The sequence below is a fragment of the Lithobates pipiens genome, unplaced genomic scaffold, assembly GCF_037356315.1.
Source record: "Lithobates pipiens isolate NorthernLeopardFrog02 unplaced genomic scaffold, aLitPip1_a1.2 Scaffold_19, whole genome shotgun sequence".
In the NCBI taxonomy this organism is placed as follows: domain Eukaryota; kingdom Metazoa; phylum Chordata; class Amphibia; order Anura; family Ranidae; genus Lithobates; species Lithobates pipiens.
Window position 1 is genome coordinate 198,588,321 of NW_027507764.1, and position 18,330 is coordinate 198,606,650.

The window sequence follows — 18,330 nt, forward strand, 5'->3', positions numbered from 1 at the left end:
CACGATCAAACAATAGGATGGAAAAGTCCGGCAAACTCAAGTCCGCCGGACAATCCCCCCGTGTGTAGCCTCCGGTAGACTTTTTTGACCCGAAAGTACAGTGGACTTAGAAAGTAGTTTTCCACTCCAATCTTCCAGCCGTACTTTTGAAATGAACAGACTTTTCCCGCCCTGAGAAAAGTCCGCTCATTTTGAGCGGGTCTCCAGGTAGGCGGGGCCCGCGAAGGAGATGTCGCTAGCCCCGCCACCTGGTATGGACTTAAAGGGGAACCCCAACGCCGAAAAAAATCGGTACATTGTACCCCATACTCATTCACATAGGGTGGGGGGCCGGTATCCGGGGGCCCCCTTATTGAAGGGGGCTCCCGGATTCCGATAAGCCCCCTGCCCGCAGACCCCGACAACCAACGGCCAGGGTTGTCGGGAAGAGGCCCTTGTCCTCATCAACATGGGGACAATGTGCTTTGGGGTGGGGGCCCTCCCTTCCCCAAGGCACCCCCCATGTTGAGGGCACGCGGCCTGGTACGGCTCAGGGGGGGAGGGCGCTCGCTCGTCCCCCCCTTTCCTGGCCGGCCAGGTAGCGTGCTCGGACAAGGGTCTGATGTGGACCTGGGGGGACCCCCACACTGATTTTTTGGGGCGTTGGGGTTCCCCTTTAAGTCCATACCAGGTGGCGGGGTCAGCGGCGTCTCCTGCGCGGGCCCCGCCTACCTGGAGACGCGCTCAAAATGAGCGGACTTTCATCCGCGTGTGTGGGCGAGTCCGTTCATTTCAAAAGTACGACGGATAGTACAGCAGACTTAGTATGCCGTATTAGTTCGCTGAAAAAGTGCCGTGTGTGGGCAAGTAGCCCGTTCGGAAAGTCGGACGGGCAGTCCGGCGGGAAGTCCGCCAGACTAAGTCCGCCGGATAGTCGGCTACGTGTGTATGTGGCATAATTCATAAATGTTACATAGACTTTTACCACCCCTCAAAAGGTCACGATATACAGGTGTGTGTATTGCACCACATGCAGGGGTATGTAATGCAAAGAGTGTAGGGGTCAGGAGTACAAAACAAAGGGCGTTCAGGAGTCAGGAGTTTGTAATGCAAGGAGTCAAAATCTCCCACAAGCAATACTCCTCTACTTTGCCCTCTCATCAAACCGCCCCCCCCCCCCCCAAAAAAAAAAATTTGAGGCACTCATCTGCAAGCTCAAAATCCAAGCGCAAATTTCCTCTGCAAGCCTAATTCTCCCCACACATGCAAAAATCACTCCCACCTACCAGTACAAATTTGCTCCTGCTGGAATCCACCCTCCCAGTACAAATATTTGCCCCCATCCCCAAAGTGTCCCCTCCAAGCACCCCACCCCTAAAATTCCCCCTTCCAGCACAACTTTTTGTCCCTCCCAAATCCCCCTTCCAGCAGGAATGCTTACCCCATTCCATACACCCAATGTAACCCCCCCAATCAAATCCACCTCCCAGTATAGATTATCCCCCCCCCCACACTACTCAGTATAAATTCCCTCCCTTGCAGCACACATTTTTTGTTACTTCTCATGCCATTGTGTCCTTCCTCCTCTACCTTCCTAAACTTACAGACACAGCGTGGTAGATGGCTGAAACCATGTTCTCCCTTCCAGGCTTCCTCTTGTCTTGCGTCATGTGACATATCAGAGCCAAGGAGGAGCCTAGGGGCAGTTTTCCTCACGCTGAAGTCTATTGGTCTGACAGCTGACAGGTTGGGTTGGGGTGCTGGTGGCTGCAGTGATGGACAATTGCGGTGTTAGGGACCCAGAGGAGATTGTGAAAATGCTTCCACCTGCCTGCAGCTGACTGGTCACATCATCTCAGGTTAGATCCAGTTAATTGACTGGAGCATGAAGACTGCGTTTAATGATATAAGGAAACAGCTTTTTTGAAGAATGATACTGCTGATGTGACATGTCAGAAGTGTATTGATATAAAGTTAAAGAAAGGTTGTCAGTAAGCATATCAAAGGTTGTCAGTAACTAACCTTTTCATGTATAAAATGGTGAAAATTGAGTCGGAGAAAGGGTATAGAATTTCACATATTGAAGTTCAGCTTTCATTTCTCTATAGTAGCTGCCACTGGGAATGAAGCTAAAAAAATGATTCTACTTACAAGCTGTCAAGAATATAATCCTAGCAGTGATTTTGTTTCTTTTCATATTTCTCTTTTTAGCAGAGTCATTTTCTAGACCAAGAAAGGCTGGCTCAGCAGATTCCTTCTATATAGAGCTACATACAAATCACACTTCAGATAAGGGCAAGAATGTATTAATTCTGCATGTTATACAACTGAGAATGAATTTCTTCATTCAAGATTTAACTCCAATATTTCCATGTAAACTTAAATCCGTTGTAGCGGTTTATAAATCTACGAGGTTGACTAGTTTACAGCAATAGAGGAATTACATGGAACTTTTCCATTTATTAATTTCATTTCCAGGGGAAGTAAAAACCTTCAGAACCAGTTTTTGAAGTTTTGATATGCACTGGCTTCCTCAGGTAGCTTTTTAAGAGTATAGGAGATACTGCTCCCAAACCCTGAATCGGGTCACCCTAATGGAATATTAAGTTCTGAATGCCAGCAGGGGCCCTACAGACTGAACAATCCAAAGGAAAAGGGCAGCTGCCCTCTGAAAAAAATTCAAACGCTGGTAAACTTTATTCATCTGAACAGCATGCGCAGATTGATGCCTTTCACCCTCAATGCTGAGCTTTATCATTGAGGTAATTTTTTTAATGATTTCCTAATCAGGGAAATAACATTTATGGTTAAAGTTTTGACCAGTTTACTCAGTAATTTTATAACCACTTGGTATACTAAAATGATGCAGCTTTTTTTCTTTTTCATTGACTTTGATTTGGATAAATAGTTATTACATCTTTTCTTTTAAGACCAGTGTTGGTCCTAAATAAAAACATTATTTTACTGTAAATAAAATGTATGCATTTTGTTCTAGAACTTGTCCTGTTTAAATTGCTATCAAATGATGTTTCGGGTAGAAAGCATGGCAAAGTTATTTGCAACTAAAAAGGCATTTTTTTGCAAGTGAAAATTAAAATAAAATCAATTCTTGTTAAAACATAGAATAAAAAAAAAAAAACAGCAGGAAAAATATGAAAAGGAGAAGAAATAATTCATTAGGCCTGTTTAGGGATAAATACGGGTTGAAAAGAGGTTAATAGGAATACATTTTATTTATTTATTTTACTTGTAAGGTTTATTTAATTGACACCATATTCAGATCAAAGATTGCATGTGAATCAAATGTAACAATACTTTGTTGCAATATTACTGAATGACATTTGTAAACTACTGTATGTGCAAATGCCTTTTTTTACACAGGGGTTGAATGCATGTACAGTAATATGTACACACAGGGTAGCACCGCTTTATCTGTGAAAACCTCCAAATATGAGCATTGGTTACTGTGAACAAGGCTCTTCCCGGAAACATGTTACCCCTTATGCCGCGTACACACGACAGGACTTAAGTCCGGCAGACTTTCGACGGAGTTCTGACGGAGTTCTGACGGACTTTCCGAATGAACGGACTTGGCCACACACAATCACACCAAAGTCAGACGGATTCGAACGTGATGACGTATGACTGGACTAGAATAAGGAAGTTCATAGCCAGTAGCCAATAGCTGCCCTAGCATCGGTTTTAGTCCATCAGACTAGCACACACACGAGCGGATTTCTGGGTCCGGCAGAGTTCTGTCGGAAAAAATTGAAACATGTTCCATTTCTAAAGTCTGGTCGTGTGTACGGGGCATTACTCTGTACTTGGTGATTATCGAAAAAAGAATTTGGACGGATTCCAGAGCGTGGGATTTTTCCATATATCCATGTACAGTAATTGTAATACATAGCATTTCTCAGCTGTTGTTTTGACAGCCAGTAATTGCCAATAATAGTAGTGGGAGAGTTGTGACAAGGGGAGAGGAGAGATACACCCTAGAAAAGGTTATATAATTAATACTATTACTTATGCTTTCTTCAAATGATGTTTCCCATTTTTTCCTGAATGTGGAGAGTCCAAATATGAGTAGCTTTGATACACATGATAGTGGTGCATGGTTTATAAAAAATATTTCAATATATTACAATTTTTTTTTGTACTTTCCAGTGTAGTGGCTATAATCTACCTACCTACTATAGTGCCTGACTGCCACGCCAGAGAATGTGTGAATTGAGCAAAGCAAACAGGTACTTGCGGTTGGCAGACAGGCAAGGTTTAGAATAGTCAAGGTAAAAATCCGAAGTCAAAAGGCAGGCAGAGTTTAGAGCAGTGATGGTGAACCTTGGCACCCCAGATGTTTTGGAACTACATTTCCCATGATGCTCTGGCACTCTGCAGTGTACTGGAGCATCATGGGAAATGTAGTTCCAAAACATCTGGGGTGCCAAGGTTCGCCATCACTGGTTTAGAGGATAGTCAATATACGATTTAGGTCACCAACAAGGTAATCCAATTTAGCAGAACAGAGCAGAGAAACAGGTAGCTGGATCAGGTATTACACACGCTATCACAAGCATGATACTGTAGGCATAGCTGGCTTAAATCAGGTTTGGTCTCTACCCAGAGAGTTGACACAATCACCTTTCAGGTGGACAGACAGAGGAGAATGCCACAGCCAAAACCAACATGCTGGAATGAGGAGCAGGAGCGTTAGATGCTCCTGACAACACAGCTCACTCCCTATTACCATGTCACCAGTTTTATTTGCACTCCGACACACACAGCTCACTTCCTATTACCATATCACCATTGTGATTGATACTCCATTGCCCACAGCTCACTCCCTATTACCATGCCACCAGTATCCATGTCCATCTGTATACCAGTGCACACAGCCAGGTCTGGGACAAGGGGTGGGCAGGAGGGTCGGCTGCCCGGTTTGGCATGTTTGGGCTCTAGATGACCTTGTCCCGGCCCTGCACACTGCTCATTCTCCATTACACGTAACCAGTGAGATCTGCACTCCAGCACACACAGCTCACTCTCCAGTACCATACCCATGTCTCCAGTGAGAGATCTGCATTCCATAACACACCACTCACTTCACAGTACTAGTCACCTGTGTGATCAGCGCTCCAGCATCCATGTCACTAGTGTGATCTGTGCCTCAGTACACAGAGCTCACTCTCAAATATTCATATCACCAGTGTGATCTGCGCTCAAATACACACAGCTCACTCTCCAGTGTCCGTGTCACCAGTGTGAGCAGCGCTCCAGTACACAGTTTTCTTGCACCAGTATCCATGTCATCACTGTGGTCTGTGCTCCAGTACACGATTTTCTCGCCAGTATCCATGTAACTACTGTGATCTGTGCCCCAGTACACAGAGATCACACTTAAATATTCATATCTTCAGTGTGATCTGCACTCCAGTACACACAGCTCACTTTCCAGTATCCATGTCACCAGTGTGATCTGCACTCTAGTACACACTGCTCACTACCTGTTACCATGCCACCAGTATCTATGTCAAGATCTGTATTTCAGTGCACACAGCTCACTCTCCATTACCATGTAGCCAGTGAGATCTGCACTCCAGCACACACAACTCGCTTCCCCATTACCTTATCACTAGTGAGATCTGCACTTCAGTAAATGCCGCTCATTCTCCAGTACCCATGTCACCAGTGAGAGATCTGCATTCCAGCACACACCACTCACTTCACAGTACCAGTCACCTGTGTGATCAGCTCTCCTACATCCATGTCACCAGTGTTATCTGTGCCTCAGTAGACAGTGCTCACTCTCAAATATTCATATCTCCAGTGTGATCTGCGCTCCAGTACACACAGCTTATTTTCTACTGTCCATGTCACCAGTGTGATCTGCGCTCCAGTACACACAGCTTATTTTCTACTGTCCATGTCACCAGTGTGATCTGCGCTCCAGTACACACAGCTTATTTTCTAGTGTTCATGTTACCAGTGTGATCTGCGCTCCAGTGCACACAGCTTATTTTCTAGTGTTCATGTTACCAGTGTGATCTGCGCTCCAGTGCACATAACTCGCTCTCCAGTATCCATGTCACCAGTGTGATCTGCACTCCAGTACACAGTTTTTTCGCCAGTATCCCTGTCACCACTGTGGTCTGTGCCCCAGTACACAGAGTTCACACTCAAATATTCATATCTCCAGTGTGATCTGCACTCCAGTACACGCCACTTACTCTCCAGTACCCATGTCACCAGTGAGAGATCTGCATTCCAGCACACACCACTCACTTCACAGTATCAGATACCAGTGTGATCAGTTCTCCAGTACACACAGCTCACTCTCCAGTATCGTTCTCACCAGTGGGATTTACGCTCTAGTACACAGAGCTCACTCTCCAGTATCCATGTCATCAGTGTGACCTGTGCTCCAGTACACACAGCTCACTCTTCAGTATCCATGTCACCAGTGTGATCTGCACTCCAGTACACACAGCTCACTCTTCAGTATCCATACCCTGAATTGTTTTTGTGGCAAGTGCACTAATATGGCTACAAACACCTCAAGTATGTTTCTTTCAGAATAGGTTCCCTTTAACCTTTTGACCCCTGGAAGATTTATCCCCCTTCATGACCAGGCCATTTTTTGCAATACAGCACTGTGTTAATTGGACACTAACTGGCACTTTGCGGGAACCAGTGACATGAATACAGTGATCAGTTCTAAAAATATGCACCGTCACTGTACTGACATTGGCAGGAAAGGGGTTAAACATCTAGGGCAATCAAATGGTTAACTGTGTGCTTAGCCAGTTTTTTTTGTGTAAACTGTGTGCTGCTTTTACTAGGGGAAGAGATGGATTCTAGTCCCTCTAATCTTTTCCCCCCTGTCAGAATGAACATCTGCCTTGTTTATATAGGCAGATCCCTGTTCTGTGTGGTTCTGTGGAGGACATTGAGTGCCTGTCATCTGCAGATCAACTTCTGCTATGGATTATCACAAAAGAAGTGTAGGAGCACTTATATATACGTGATCTTGTGCCGAGCAACACTATAACAACAACAACTGTTATAGGCCGGTCAGCAAGTGGCTAAAAGTGCAGCATAGCATACATGCAACGTTCATCACTGTGGTCAGTGAAAACAGTTCGACACCATCTAATCATGTTCCTGTGCATGCCTCTCTGCCCTAGCATGCATGTTCCACTTTAGCTAGTGTCCAGGGTACCTGGATCTCTCCAGCAATTGAAATTTATAGTGCCAGGATATATACAATACTATGTAATAACCTACTAGTAGATTGTTATAGACACATTGCCTACCCCAGCTCTATATCTTTGCTAGACTGACCTTCCTTTGCTGCAAAACCCTTCTAGCATGTTATCTTTTGTAGCATGAGTTACTAAATATCACACCCAAAGTTCAAATATCTGAAAAATAAACCGATCACACTTAATCTATCTTATCAGAAAATGTAAAGCTAAGCAGCAGTGTAACTGCAAATCATGGGGCTCCATAGAAAATTGTTTATGGACTCCCCTTGAGACCAACCTTTCTCTTTGGCACCTGGCAGAAAGAAAAATGTAGCCACGAACCAGCACTGTGAGCTGTGAGGCCATGCCGGCAAAGAAATGTGCCTTTGCAAAGAAGTTCCCCTCTTCATTCTGTGCATGCATACCATGGCCCGTTTATTCATATGGGATGGTTATACCCATGCTGGTCTCCAGTGGTCCAGCAGAGTGCAATCATATTAACAGCAATCTACCCTGTCCTTAGCAGCTACCTGTCTTTTTCATTATATCAGATCTCTCCGTTTTAATCTAAGCCCTCTCAACACCACAGAAAGCAGGTGTGGAAAGAAATTGTCTAGCAGTCAGTAAAAATAAAAAGCAATAACAATGTAGCACCCTCCTATATGCTAGAAATAGGTAAATTAAGCTCTGGCACACTGTATCCAGTGGAGCTGCATTTCATTGTTAGGCAAATCTAGTTTTGGCTCACTAACCAGTGTGGCTGTGTTGATGGTTCTGGTTTGTTCTATGTTTCAGTGGCTGCAGAATTGATTGCTTTCCCCTGGCTGGTCCGGAAATGTTCTGGAAGTTAGTGGGCAGGAACAGTATAATAAGCAGCTGAATATTCATACAGCCCTGGCCAATCCCTGGGAGTAGATGCCCAGAGGGTGACGGGGACTGTGAGTCTGTATAAATACTCAGAAAATGAGTGCATTTCTTGAGCAGGAAATCGCAGCCTAGGGGGGCTGCTAGCCCCCCAGGTCTTTCTGCCATGTGCCTGAGGTGTGTCTAAAGGCCTACTTTTCTGAAAGTTGCTGAAAGCTGACTGAGGAACTGTTATCTGAGGATTTAGTCTAGTATCACAGGGTGGAAGTGTTGTGAAGCCAACCGATTTTCCAAGGACATTTGTGAGTACAGACAGGTGAGAGAGATCCTAGAGCCTGTGTACTAAGGTCAGCCCTCATGTGTTAGAGTCAACGGGTTCAAAGGGGACAGTGTGTCCTGAAGAACTTAGTCTATTTAACTCCTAGTGAAAGGACTTTGCTTGGACTGTCCGAAGCAGAAGATAAATCTCCTCAAGTTACTACTTCAAAGCCCAGTCCACTCTTTACTTCTAGTAAGGGCTTGGCACATAGTTTTACAGGACAGAAAGATCAGTGTCCTCGGTGTTAAGGATTACTGGCGTATTCCCACTATTACCCACTACCTTTACAAGTTCCACAATAAAACATCAGAAAAAGCATACCCCAAGGGTTTTTGATGAGCCTGGAGAGTGAATGGAACTGTGAGTTTGATGTGAGGAAACTACTAGGGAAATAATCCCAGCAATCTATTAAGTGACTCCTACAGGGGTAGCACTACAATAATAACCATCACTATATTTTATATACCGTATTTATCGGCATATAACACGCACATTTTCCCCCTTAAAAACGGGAAAATCGCGGGTGAGTGTTATACGCCGATCCTCCACGATTTCTCAGCGATTTTTGGGCTCTGGGCGGCTTTCAGCTAACTTCGGCCCTTCACATGGTTTTCAGCCACCTTCGGCCCTTCTCGGTGGCTTTCTCCCGCCTTCGGCCCTTCTCAGCGGCCGAAAACCGCCGAGAAGGGCCGAGAGCGGCCGAGTATGGCCAAAGGCGGTCAAAAGCCGCCGAGTACGGCCGAAGGTGGCCAAAAGCCGCCGAGTACGGATGAAGGCGGCCGAGAACTACCGGGCACCGCCGAGATACACAGGACATCTCGGCGGCGGAATTTTTAAAAATAAAAGCTGACATCACTGAGGGGACAAAGATGCACAAGGCTGCATGACGGACAGGCTGCATGACAAGGCTGCAATGACGGACAGGTTGCATGACAAGGCTGCAATGATGGACAGGCTGCATGACAAGGCTGCAATGATGGACAGGTTGCATGACAAGGCTGCAATGATGGACAGGTTGCATGACAAGGCTGCAATGATGGACAGGCTGCATGATAAGGCTGCAAATGACACTGACAAGACTTCAGATGGACACTGATAAGGCTGCATTGATGGGCATTTAAATGTAAGGTTTTTTTCCTTAAATTTCCCTCCTAAAAGTTTTTTTTCCTTAAAATTCCCTCCTAAACTTGGGGTGCGTGTTACACGCTGGCGCGTGTTATACGCCGATAAATACGGTAATTACATAATCACAAACTTTAAAAAAAAATGTATTTACAGAAGTATAAACCTGAGCTATTATATCTGGTTTTAGCTGGAATCTTTTTCATTAACTCCAGGAAGGCCTAGCCTATAAACTAACCAACAGTATTTTAATAAGATCAAAGTTGGTTAGAAAATAACCGCGTCCAGTGAACTGAATTATATAACATATGGTGACTAGTTAAGAAGACTGACATTCTAGAGTTCTTGCTGTCAATGAGAGGGTTTAGAATTGCTGCTGGCCAAACATAGGCATAAAGCAGAACATTGAGTGCCAGGAGCAACTAAAACTAGCCAGATGTTAATGACTTAATCGTATAGAATATTTATCACTTAATGTTGTCTTCTGCCTGGGGGCTTTCTTCAGAATAAAAAAACAACAATAGGATAACATCAATTAAATTGAGTCAATTTTGATGTGCCAGAAGTTTTTATTTGTGCAAAAAGCCCAACACCTGTCTCAAACAAAGTAATTTCCTTTTCAAATGTAATTGTACAGTTACAGATGTCTCATCATACAACATTTTACTTTTATTTTCTATTTTTTATGTAAACGGGATGAGAACGACAAGTTATCCAATATGGTTTCCATGAAGATCATGCCTTTAAATGTACATACTGCTTAAATCTGCTTGCACTCTCAGGTATAATAGGCAAAGATATGTACTGCACGCCACCAACATTGTTACAATGAAAGAACCACAGACCATGAATGTGTAAAGAAAAAAAAAATGAAATAAAAAGTATTTTCAGCAATGGAGGAGTGCATTTATTCTTCAAACCCCATGCTTGTGCTGAGAAGGTAACATGAACAGTTGAGAACTGGTCATACTGCAACCATTTTCTAGAAAGATTTGTTCCATTTCCTGGGCCCGGCCAAGGCACACAATGCTTTGATGCCAGCAGAGCAAGTATCATGCCAAGGGATAGTCCTCCTCATGGTGAAGTGGAAACCGTTGTAAAAAGTCAATTTTAAGAAAAATTATCGCCAAGTGCAAAATTGCTTCATTTGCAAGACTTCACCACTTGCTCGTAGGGTGGTGGAGGTGTGTTGTAGTAGGAAGGGGGAGGTGGAAATGCTGGGTTCCCTTGTGGTGAGTTCAGCTGCATGTGAAAAGAGGGAGCAGGAGCTGGAATTCCTCCTGGATCTGAGTAGTAGGGCATCCCTGGCTGCTGAGGTCCTGAAAAAAAAAAATAAGAACAGCTCATGTTTAAAGGATAGCGATCTGTTTGATTTTTGCACATGATTTATTTTGTTGAGGGACCCATTTGCTAAGATACTGATCTAGCAATAGAGGTAAGAAGTCTATTACTCTATATTATATATTTGTGTTTGAAAGTAGATTAAATGTTAACTAAATTACATTCAGGGGAGAGGATATCAGCCACCACAATGTTTACGCCACATTGTGCCTGCATCTGTGCCTTGTTAGGGTCAGTTAGAGCGGTGGTCACCAAACTTTATGGACAAAGGCCTAGTTTACAGTCCTTGAGGCTTTATGGGGACCAACTAGGGCGAGTGGGTTTAAAAAACACCCTGGTTTCAGTGAGAGTAAACAGTGGCCCATTATGTGTTATAGTGAAGGAGAAATAGTGCCCTATTCTTGGAATCAGTGGGAGAAACCGAGCCCCATTGTTGGTATTCAAGGTAGAAAAGGTGCCAAATCATTGGTATCTGTAACAGGAATGGTGCCCCGTCATCAGTGTTATTGAATGGCATGGTGCCCCAAGGGTCAGATAAAGGGAAAAAAAAAGGACACATCTGGCCCATGGGCCACAGTTTGGAGACCATTGAGTTAGAGGGAGGGGGTTTGTCTGACCAAGTCAAATAGAGTGCACTGGACAGCGCAATAAGACACTGGTGCCTACTGGACTGGCTTGATCCTGAGCCTGGCTGTATGCATCTACACACACCTCCTGAGTCGGGCTGTGGCTAGGCCCTGCCCTTCTCCCTTCTCACAGAATTTGACTGACAGCAATGGCTCCCACTGCTTCAGTACTTCCTGAGTCATTGACCTGGAATAAGCAAGCAGCTGCTATAGTATAAGTGTAGTCAGAACACCAGATATGAATAATTGTGACTGGTTGGTGACGCAGAATGTATTGAAGCCTTCAGATCAGCATGACAGCCAGGCAAATAACAAGGAATTTCAGTGACAACTTACTTTTTTTTTTATCTCCGTATAGGTTTATTTCTAAACTAAACAGGAAAAAACTCTGCTCCATAACACAATAGGAATTTCCTGATTGTACACTATGTAAGCTGTGATGTCCCTTGGCATGATGTAGCGGAATGGTTGGGCACATACAACATTCTTCTACATGTCAGGGTATTGTTTATTAGCTTTTTACCAACCGCAAGGAAAAGATTTCAAGTACATCCGTCATGAATGAAATAAGAAGAAAATGTGTAGACAATGGCTAGCTTCCTGGCTATCATGCTGTAGTGTCCTGGATTCACTTATGAAATTAGTTGTAGTCAATGACCTGAAACAAGTATTCAGATCAGAAGTTTTCACTTGACTCATATCACTTGCTGCATGCTTGTTATGGAGCCCTAATTCAGTAAGTACCAAAACAAAGGACTACCATGAAATAAATGTTTTCAGATAATTCGTTATTTAGTCATTTTACATTTTCTAATTTCTGCTTTCCGGTAAGACATGTGTTTTTTTACACCGTTGTGATAAATAAAAAAAGTTATGCAATTATATTATTAAGGTTTCAGACAATTTTTCTTTCATTTCTTAACCATATGTTAAAAATAAAATAAGGGGATAGCTGACCTGGTGGAGGCCCAGGAGTTTGCCTCGTGTACGATACATTAAATGTTGGTTCTTCAACAAGCAAGGGAGGGTACATTCTCCTTCGTATGAAGAACCCCGCTCCGCAGCAAAACAGAACTCCCATCATCAACAGGAACCTAGAAGAACACAGGGAAAACATTTATGTCATCTTTGTAAAATAAATGCATTTATTTTTAATATCAATACACTATATTTAGGTTAACCAAGTATATAATATCAATAGTACTCTGCCATTGATTATTGAAGAAAGTTTGGCCTTTTTCGACTAACGTAAAGAGGAGCTTCCCCCCCCAGGCATTCAGCGGTGTCCTCACCTGAGCCGATTCTTCAACCGACTCGGGTGCTGGCGCCATGCTAAGGGAAGGAGGAGGGACCGATATTACATCTCAGTTCGCCACGGCAAACCAGGTGAAAACCAGGTACCCACTCCCCTCCAAAAGGTGCTAAATGTGGCAGTGGAGGGGAGAAGAGGCAGACAAGCGGAGCTTCCTCTTTGGGTGGAGCTCTGCTTTAACTGCTTTCCGACCAGCGCATAACAAAGTACATTTAGAACCATGGCACGGCTGGCAAATGTGTGTACCCATACGTCCCCTTTAAGACGTGGCTAAGTGGGCGTGCACCGCCGCATACTCCGTGAGCATGCCTGTGGCCCCGTGGACTCGATCGTAACACTATGTAAGCAAGGCATTTCCCTGTTCAGCCTAGCAACATGACAGGGATCTACTGCTCCCTGTCATCAGGAGCAATGATATCTGTCATGTTGTAGTGAGACAATCACCCCTACAGTTAGAATCACTCCCTAGGACACACTTAACCCCTTGATCACCCCTAGTGTTTAACCCCTTCCCTGCTAGTGTCATTTACACAGTAAGTGCATTTTTATTGCAATGATCGCTGTATAAATGTCACTGGTCCCAAAATAGTGTCAAAAGTGTCCGATGTGTTGGCCACAATGTCGCAGGCATGATAAAAAAACGCAGATTGCCGCCATTACTAATAAAAAAAAAAAATGCCATAAATCTATCCCCTATTTAGTAGATACTATAACTTTTTCACAAACCAATCACTATACGCTTATTACGATTTTTTTTTTTTAAACAAAAATATGTAGAAGAATACATATCAGCGTAAACTGAGAAAGGTCTATTTGTGGGGAAAAAAGGATATCAATTTTGTTTGGGTGCAATGTCACACAACAGCGCAGTTGCCAGTTAAAGCGACGCAGTGCTGTATCGCAAAAAGTGCTCTGGTCAGGAAGGGGGTAAAGTCTTCCAGGGCTGAAGTGGTTAAAGCATATGTTTAGTAAAAAAACTAAAATAAAACAAGACAAGGGACATTACTTACATTCAATGCATAGTGTCCCGTGTGGGGCTGTTAGCTTCAATCCTTTGCCACCACCACCCATTCCCCACAACGATGATCTTCTGGTGCTGTGGGTTAATACCAGTGGCATGCACTCATCAAGATGCTGACTATGTCCGCCCTTTACACCCCCCTACTCTATTCATAGAGGCTTCCATTAATGAAAAGCAATCTATTAGCAATCTATTAATGGAGTGCAGGGGGCTGAATGAAAGGTCTTACCCTTCCATTTATAGATTGCTTTTCATTCATAGAAATTATTGTACAGATTTAATGAATGAGAGAGGGGGCATGGAAAGGGTGGACATAGTTGCCACTCTTGATAAGTGCCCTTCACAGGTCCAGCTCTGAGATTATGGTACAGTGGCACGTATCAGGAATATGAAATTCTGAGTTTACATATTCTTTAAGGAGAGATCCTCTTTTTAAAAGACTGCCCATGTCAGATAGCAAGATCTGTGAGAGACTACCCTATTAAAGATGTAACAAGTGGTAAAGGGCGCAAATAGAACATTATGTTCTATTTGCACCTTAGCCACTTTTTACATAGGCTTTATTAATTAAAGTGGATGTAAACCATAGATGTAGAGTATAAGATTTCCTATCATTTCAGCCCAGTCTTGCCACAAAAGAGTTAATCCAGCTCTGAGCAATCCTCTTTTATTGTTCAGTGAGATAAATCTTGACAAACAGAGAAAAACTTTGTTAAATCCTCCCCCTTGCTGTGAGTGACAGGTGATTTACATATCTGGTGCACTAGCCTAAGAGACATGCATTATTTTTTAATTCCCTCCCACTCCTTTCTTCTGCTGCTCTGCCAGGATTGGATGTTCCACACCTCAGCATAATTGGGCATGCTGAAGTCATGTGGTTACTTTCCTGTCTTTTCACTGGATGTTAGAGATCATAGCAGAAGTTCAGTGTAAGAAATACACAGGTGAAAATGCATACTGACAAGGGGAGTGTAGAGGTGGGCGGGGAGTCTGACATCACGACTCCACTCACCGAGCTCCAAACAACAGATCCACTCACAGAATATGCAGTTTTTCGGGTCTCATGACAGACAGAGGGGAGACATTTAACAGGTAAAGATACATGTAGGATGCATGTATATCCTTATAGATAACCCTAATGGCAGTAGTTTAGAAATTGACATTGGGTTTACATCCACTTTAAGACAAATTTTTGGTGCTGCATTAGAATAGTTTAGATTAACATATTAGGTGCCATTTTCTCATTTTTATTTTTAATTTACCCTATTAGAGAGACTGTTATGAGAAAGATTGTCTTACTGTAAAAGGAAAACTGTCCACTTGAAATAGACTGCGCTGTTTGAGAAAGTCTGCCATGTGCGAGACTTTTCGTGTGGAGAACTTCATTACTCTCTAATAAAGACTATGGCGGTGGAACAGTGGGTGACATTATAATGTAATCTTACTTGGACAGCTGAGAAGAAAAGCTTTCCAGCAAGCCTGAAAGTTACCTGACAAAGCAAGAGGATTTTGGGGAGGGCATTAGGGAGACATCTGAGCTTCCCTGCTCAGATCTACATGCAAGTTTGAGGATGCTGTATGTGGTGAATAGGGGTATGTTCCATTTACAGGGGGTATTTTGATCTGGAGGAAGCTGAATGGAATGAACAGAGCTATAGAACAGGAGAGTTTGAGCAGCAAAAGTTTGGGCATGTGTAGAGGCTTTTAGGCGGTGCAACATTGGTGGAGCCAAGTTGGCTTTGCATGTCAACTCCAACCCTATATCTGGACGGGACATTACTTACCAGAAATACCATAGTCTCTGAATGGAAAGGGCTCGTACACAGCACCTGGATCCACAGCAGTCTTCATATGCTCGACATCTAAAAAGAGAAACATTAAGTTAAAATACCAACCAACTTGACTTGACCGGGAAGCCCATTGAGGCTCACCGTGTTATATTTATGATTGTGATCCCTAGTCTCTCCCCAGCAGAGGAATCAGAGTCTTATACATTGATCTCAGCATCGTAGCATGCTGGCATAAGGGCTAGCATTTATGTAGAGCAGGGATCTCCAAACCTTCTAAACAAAGGGCCAGTTTACTGTCCTTCAGACATTAGGTGGGCTGAATTGTGGCCACTGGGAGTAGAAATTATCCTGGCGTCAGTGGGAGTAAAGAATGCATCTTTGGCATTAGGGGAAGGAATAGTACGCCATCGTTGGTGCCAGTATAATTAATAGCGTGCCATTGTTGGTGCCAGTGGGAGGAATAGTGCTCCATCATTGTTATCGGTGAAAGTAATATTGCCTCATCCTTGTTATCAGTGGAAGTAGCAGTGTCCCATCATTGGTGTCAGTGGGAGGAATAGTGCTCCATTGTTGTTATCAGTGGAAGTAGCAGTGCCCCATCATTTTTATCAGTGTGGGGGATAGTGCCCCATTGTTGTTGTCAGTGGGAGGAATAGTGCCCCTTCGCTGGGGTCAGTGGGAGGAATAGTGCCCCTACATTGGTGTGAATGGGAGAAATAGTGCCCAGTTGTTGATGTTGTTAACAAGAATTATGTCCCATCGTTGGGACATAATGGAAGGAATAGTGTCTTGCATCAGTGGGAGGAAAACTGCCCCAAGGGCCGGATAAAGGCAAGCAAAGGGCAGCATCTGACCCCCTGGCAGCAGTTTGGAGGCCACTGATGTAGAGCGATAATAATGTGTTTCAATTGGCAAGCCAAAAAAGATCTTATACTGTTGGATCCTTTTCTGTTTATGTTTGCCTTCATCTATAATGTTTCATATTATCGATTTAGGTCCCTTTTTATTAACGCAACCAGTCAACTGTAACACAAACTAATACTGTATATCTGTAGGTAACAGCCCAGAGTACAAATCCCAACCACACCGGTAATTACATGAAAACATCGTATAGAATCATTTGTGTCTACAGAACTAATGCTTTCCACTCACTCAATACCAAGAGAAGTAATATGAAATAAATTCAAGAAGTTGAAGAAAAACATATTGCAACTAATGAAAAAATGTCTGTGTTTCAAAGCATCAAAAACAGGTTATTTTTAGCGTTATAAATCATGCTAATTTTATCGTGCTGCTTCACAGAAGGAAGGCAGATGGAAAGAGCAGAGGTGGACTGATCAAGTACTAACGTTCAGCGCCTTCTATATAAATCTTGTATATGCAATAAAATAAAAATATGTTGAGAAATCCTTCAAATGGCCTCCTCACCAGGGGCGTCCCGTCCATTAAGGACGCACGATCGCCGCCTCCCCTATCCATGCGTCTTTCAGGACAGGACACTGGCACATGGATTCCAATATAGGAGGGGGTGTTTTTTGAAGCACAGATTAGAGCCAGAGACTCTAATAGGCTTCAGTATAGGGTGGGATCTGGTCGCAGAGAGTGCGCTCCGAGCCCACCCCAGGTGTGTTACAACAGCGAATCAATACTCGCTGTTGTAACATTGATCCTCCTCCCTACCAATCAGGAAGCGGGTTTTGACACCGGTTACACGAATGGCTGAAAGGACAGGCAATCCTATTGGACACCTAGGAGGAGGAGCTGAAAGCTTTTTGTTTGCTGCCCCACCTTCAAAAAAAAAAAAAGACACCAGCTGCCACTGCTCCTCACTTTTTTTTTAAATCACAAAAAAAATTAAAAACAATTTTATGTAAGATACAGAGTAACAAAATGAACCACTTCAGATCCGCCCCATAGCAGTTTCACTGCTACAGGACAGCAATTGTGCACCAGGTCACGATATATATATGATCCGGCTCTTAAGGGTAGGGGGCACTCACGATCACAGGAGCCCAGCGGTGGGTAACGTGGACTGGATGTCCGCCAGCACCCGCCAATGATCGAATAGGTCGATGTATACTTTCCATGTAAGAATGCAATTTGTTGTCTAAAACAGAAAATACCTGTAGTGATGAGACACGATGTAATATATAGGCTGCCTTATTGCTCAGAACTGACTGACCATCAGCTTACCAGACCATCTGGAAAAATTGAAACAGAGAAATCCTTTTGTCTGTTGAAGAGAAACTGAAATCTGGAAGCTGTGCCCCAAAAAGAGTCCAAATAACTAGTCACCAGTATTGCCTGTGGGTCCCCTTGAAGCCAATATCTTTCCCTTTACTGACTTTAGTGAAATGTAGTCATGGACCAGCCCATGGGGTCAATGCATCATGTCCCAAGCAAGAAAATATATTGTACAGTAAAAAAAAAATATTTTTGGTGGAATTTTTGGGCGCTACGGATAAGCCACACACGTACACAAGATTTCATAAAAATGTATTCATTTTTTTTTTACATTTAATATTACCAAATCTATACAAGTAATGCCCCTTTACAATTCAAGGTCGTAAAATGTAGGATGGAGAAACAATCTTAACTACTTGGCGTCAACAGGCCATAAATGAATACCCTGGACTTTAAATTATTATTATTATTATAATACAGGATTTATATAGTTTAGGCAGCACTTTACAATATAAAATGGAGAAAATA

General features: G+C 43.3%; 1 protein-coding gene across 1 annotated transcript in view; it reads right to left on the reverse strand.

Moving 5' to 3' along the window:
• Window positions 1–10,077: 10,077 nt before the first annotated feature.
• VOPP1 (VOPP1 WW domain binding protein) overlaps window positions 10,078–18,330 on the reverse strand; it is a 146,532-nt gene continuing 138,279 nt past the window's right edge. Inside the window, exons 3-5 of the mRNA XM_077491608.1 lie at window positions 15,613–15,690; window positions 12,453–12,589; window positions 10,078–10,847 (exon numbers count right to left, since the gene is read on the reverse strand). Coding sequence (XP_077347734.1) covers window positions 10,672–10,847; window positions 12,453–12,589; window positions 15,613–15,690 — 391 coding nt within the window. The 3' untranslated portion in view covers window positions 10,078–10,671. The remainder of the gene's footprint in view (window positions 10,848–12,452; window positions 12,590–15,612; window positions 15,691–18,330) is intronic.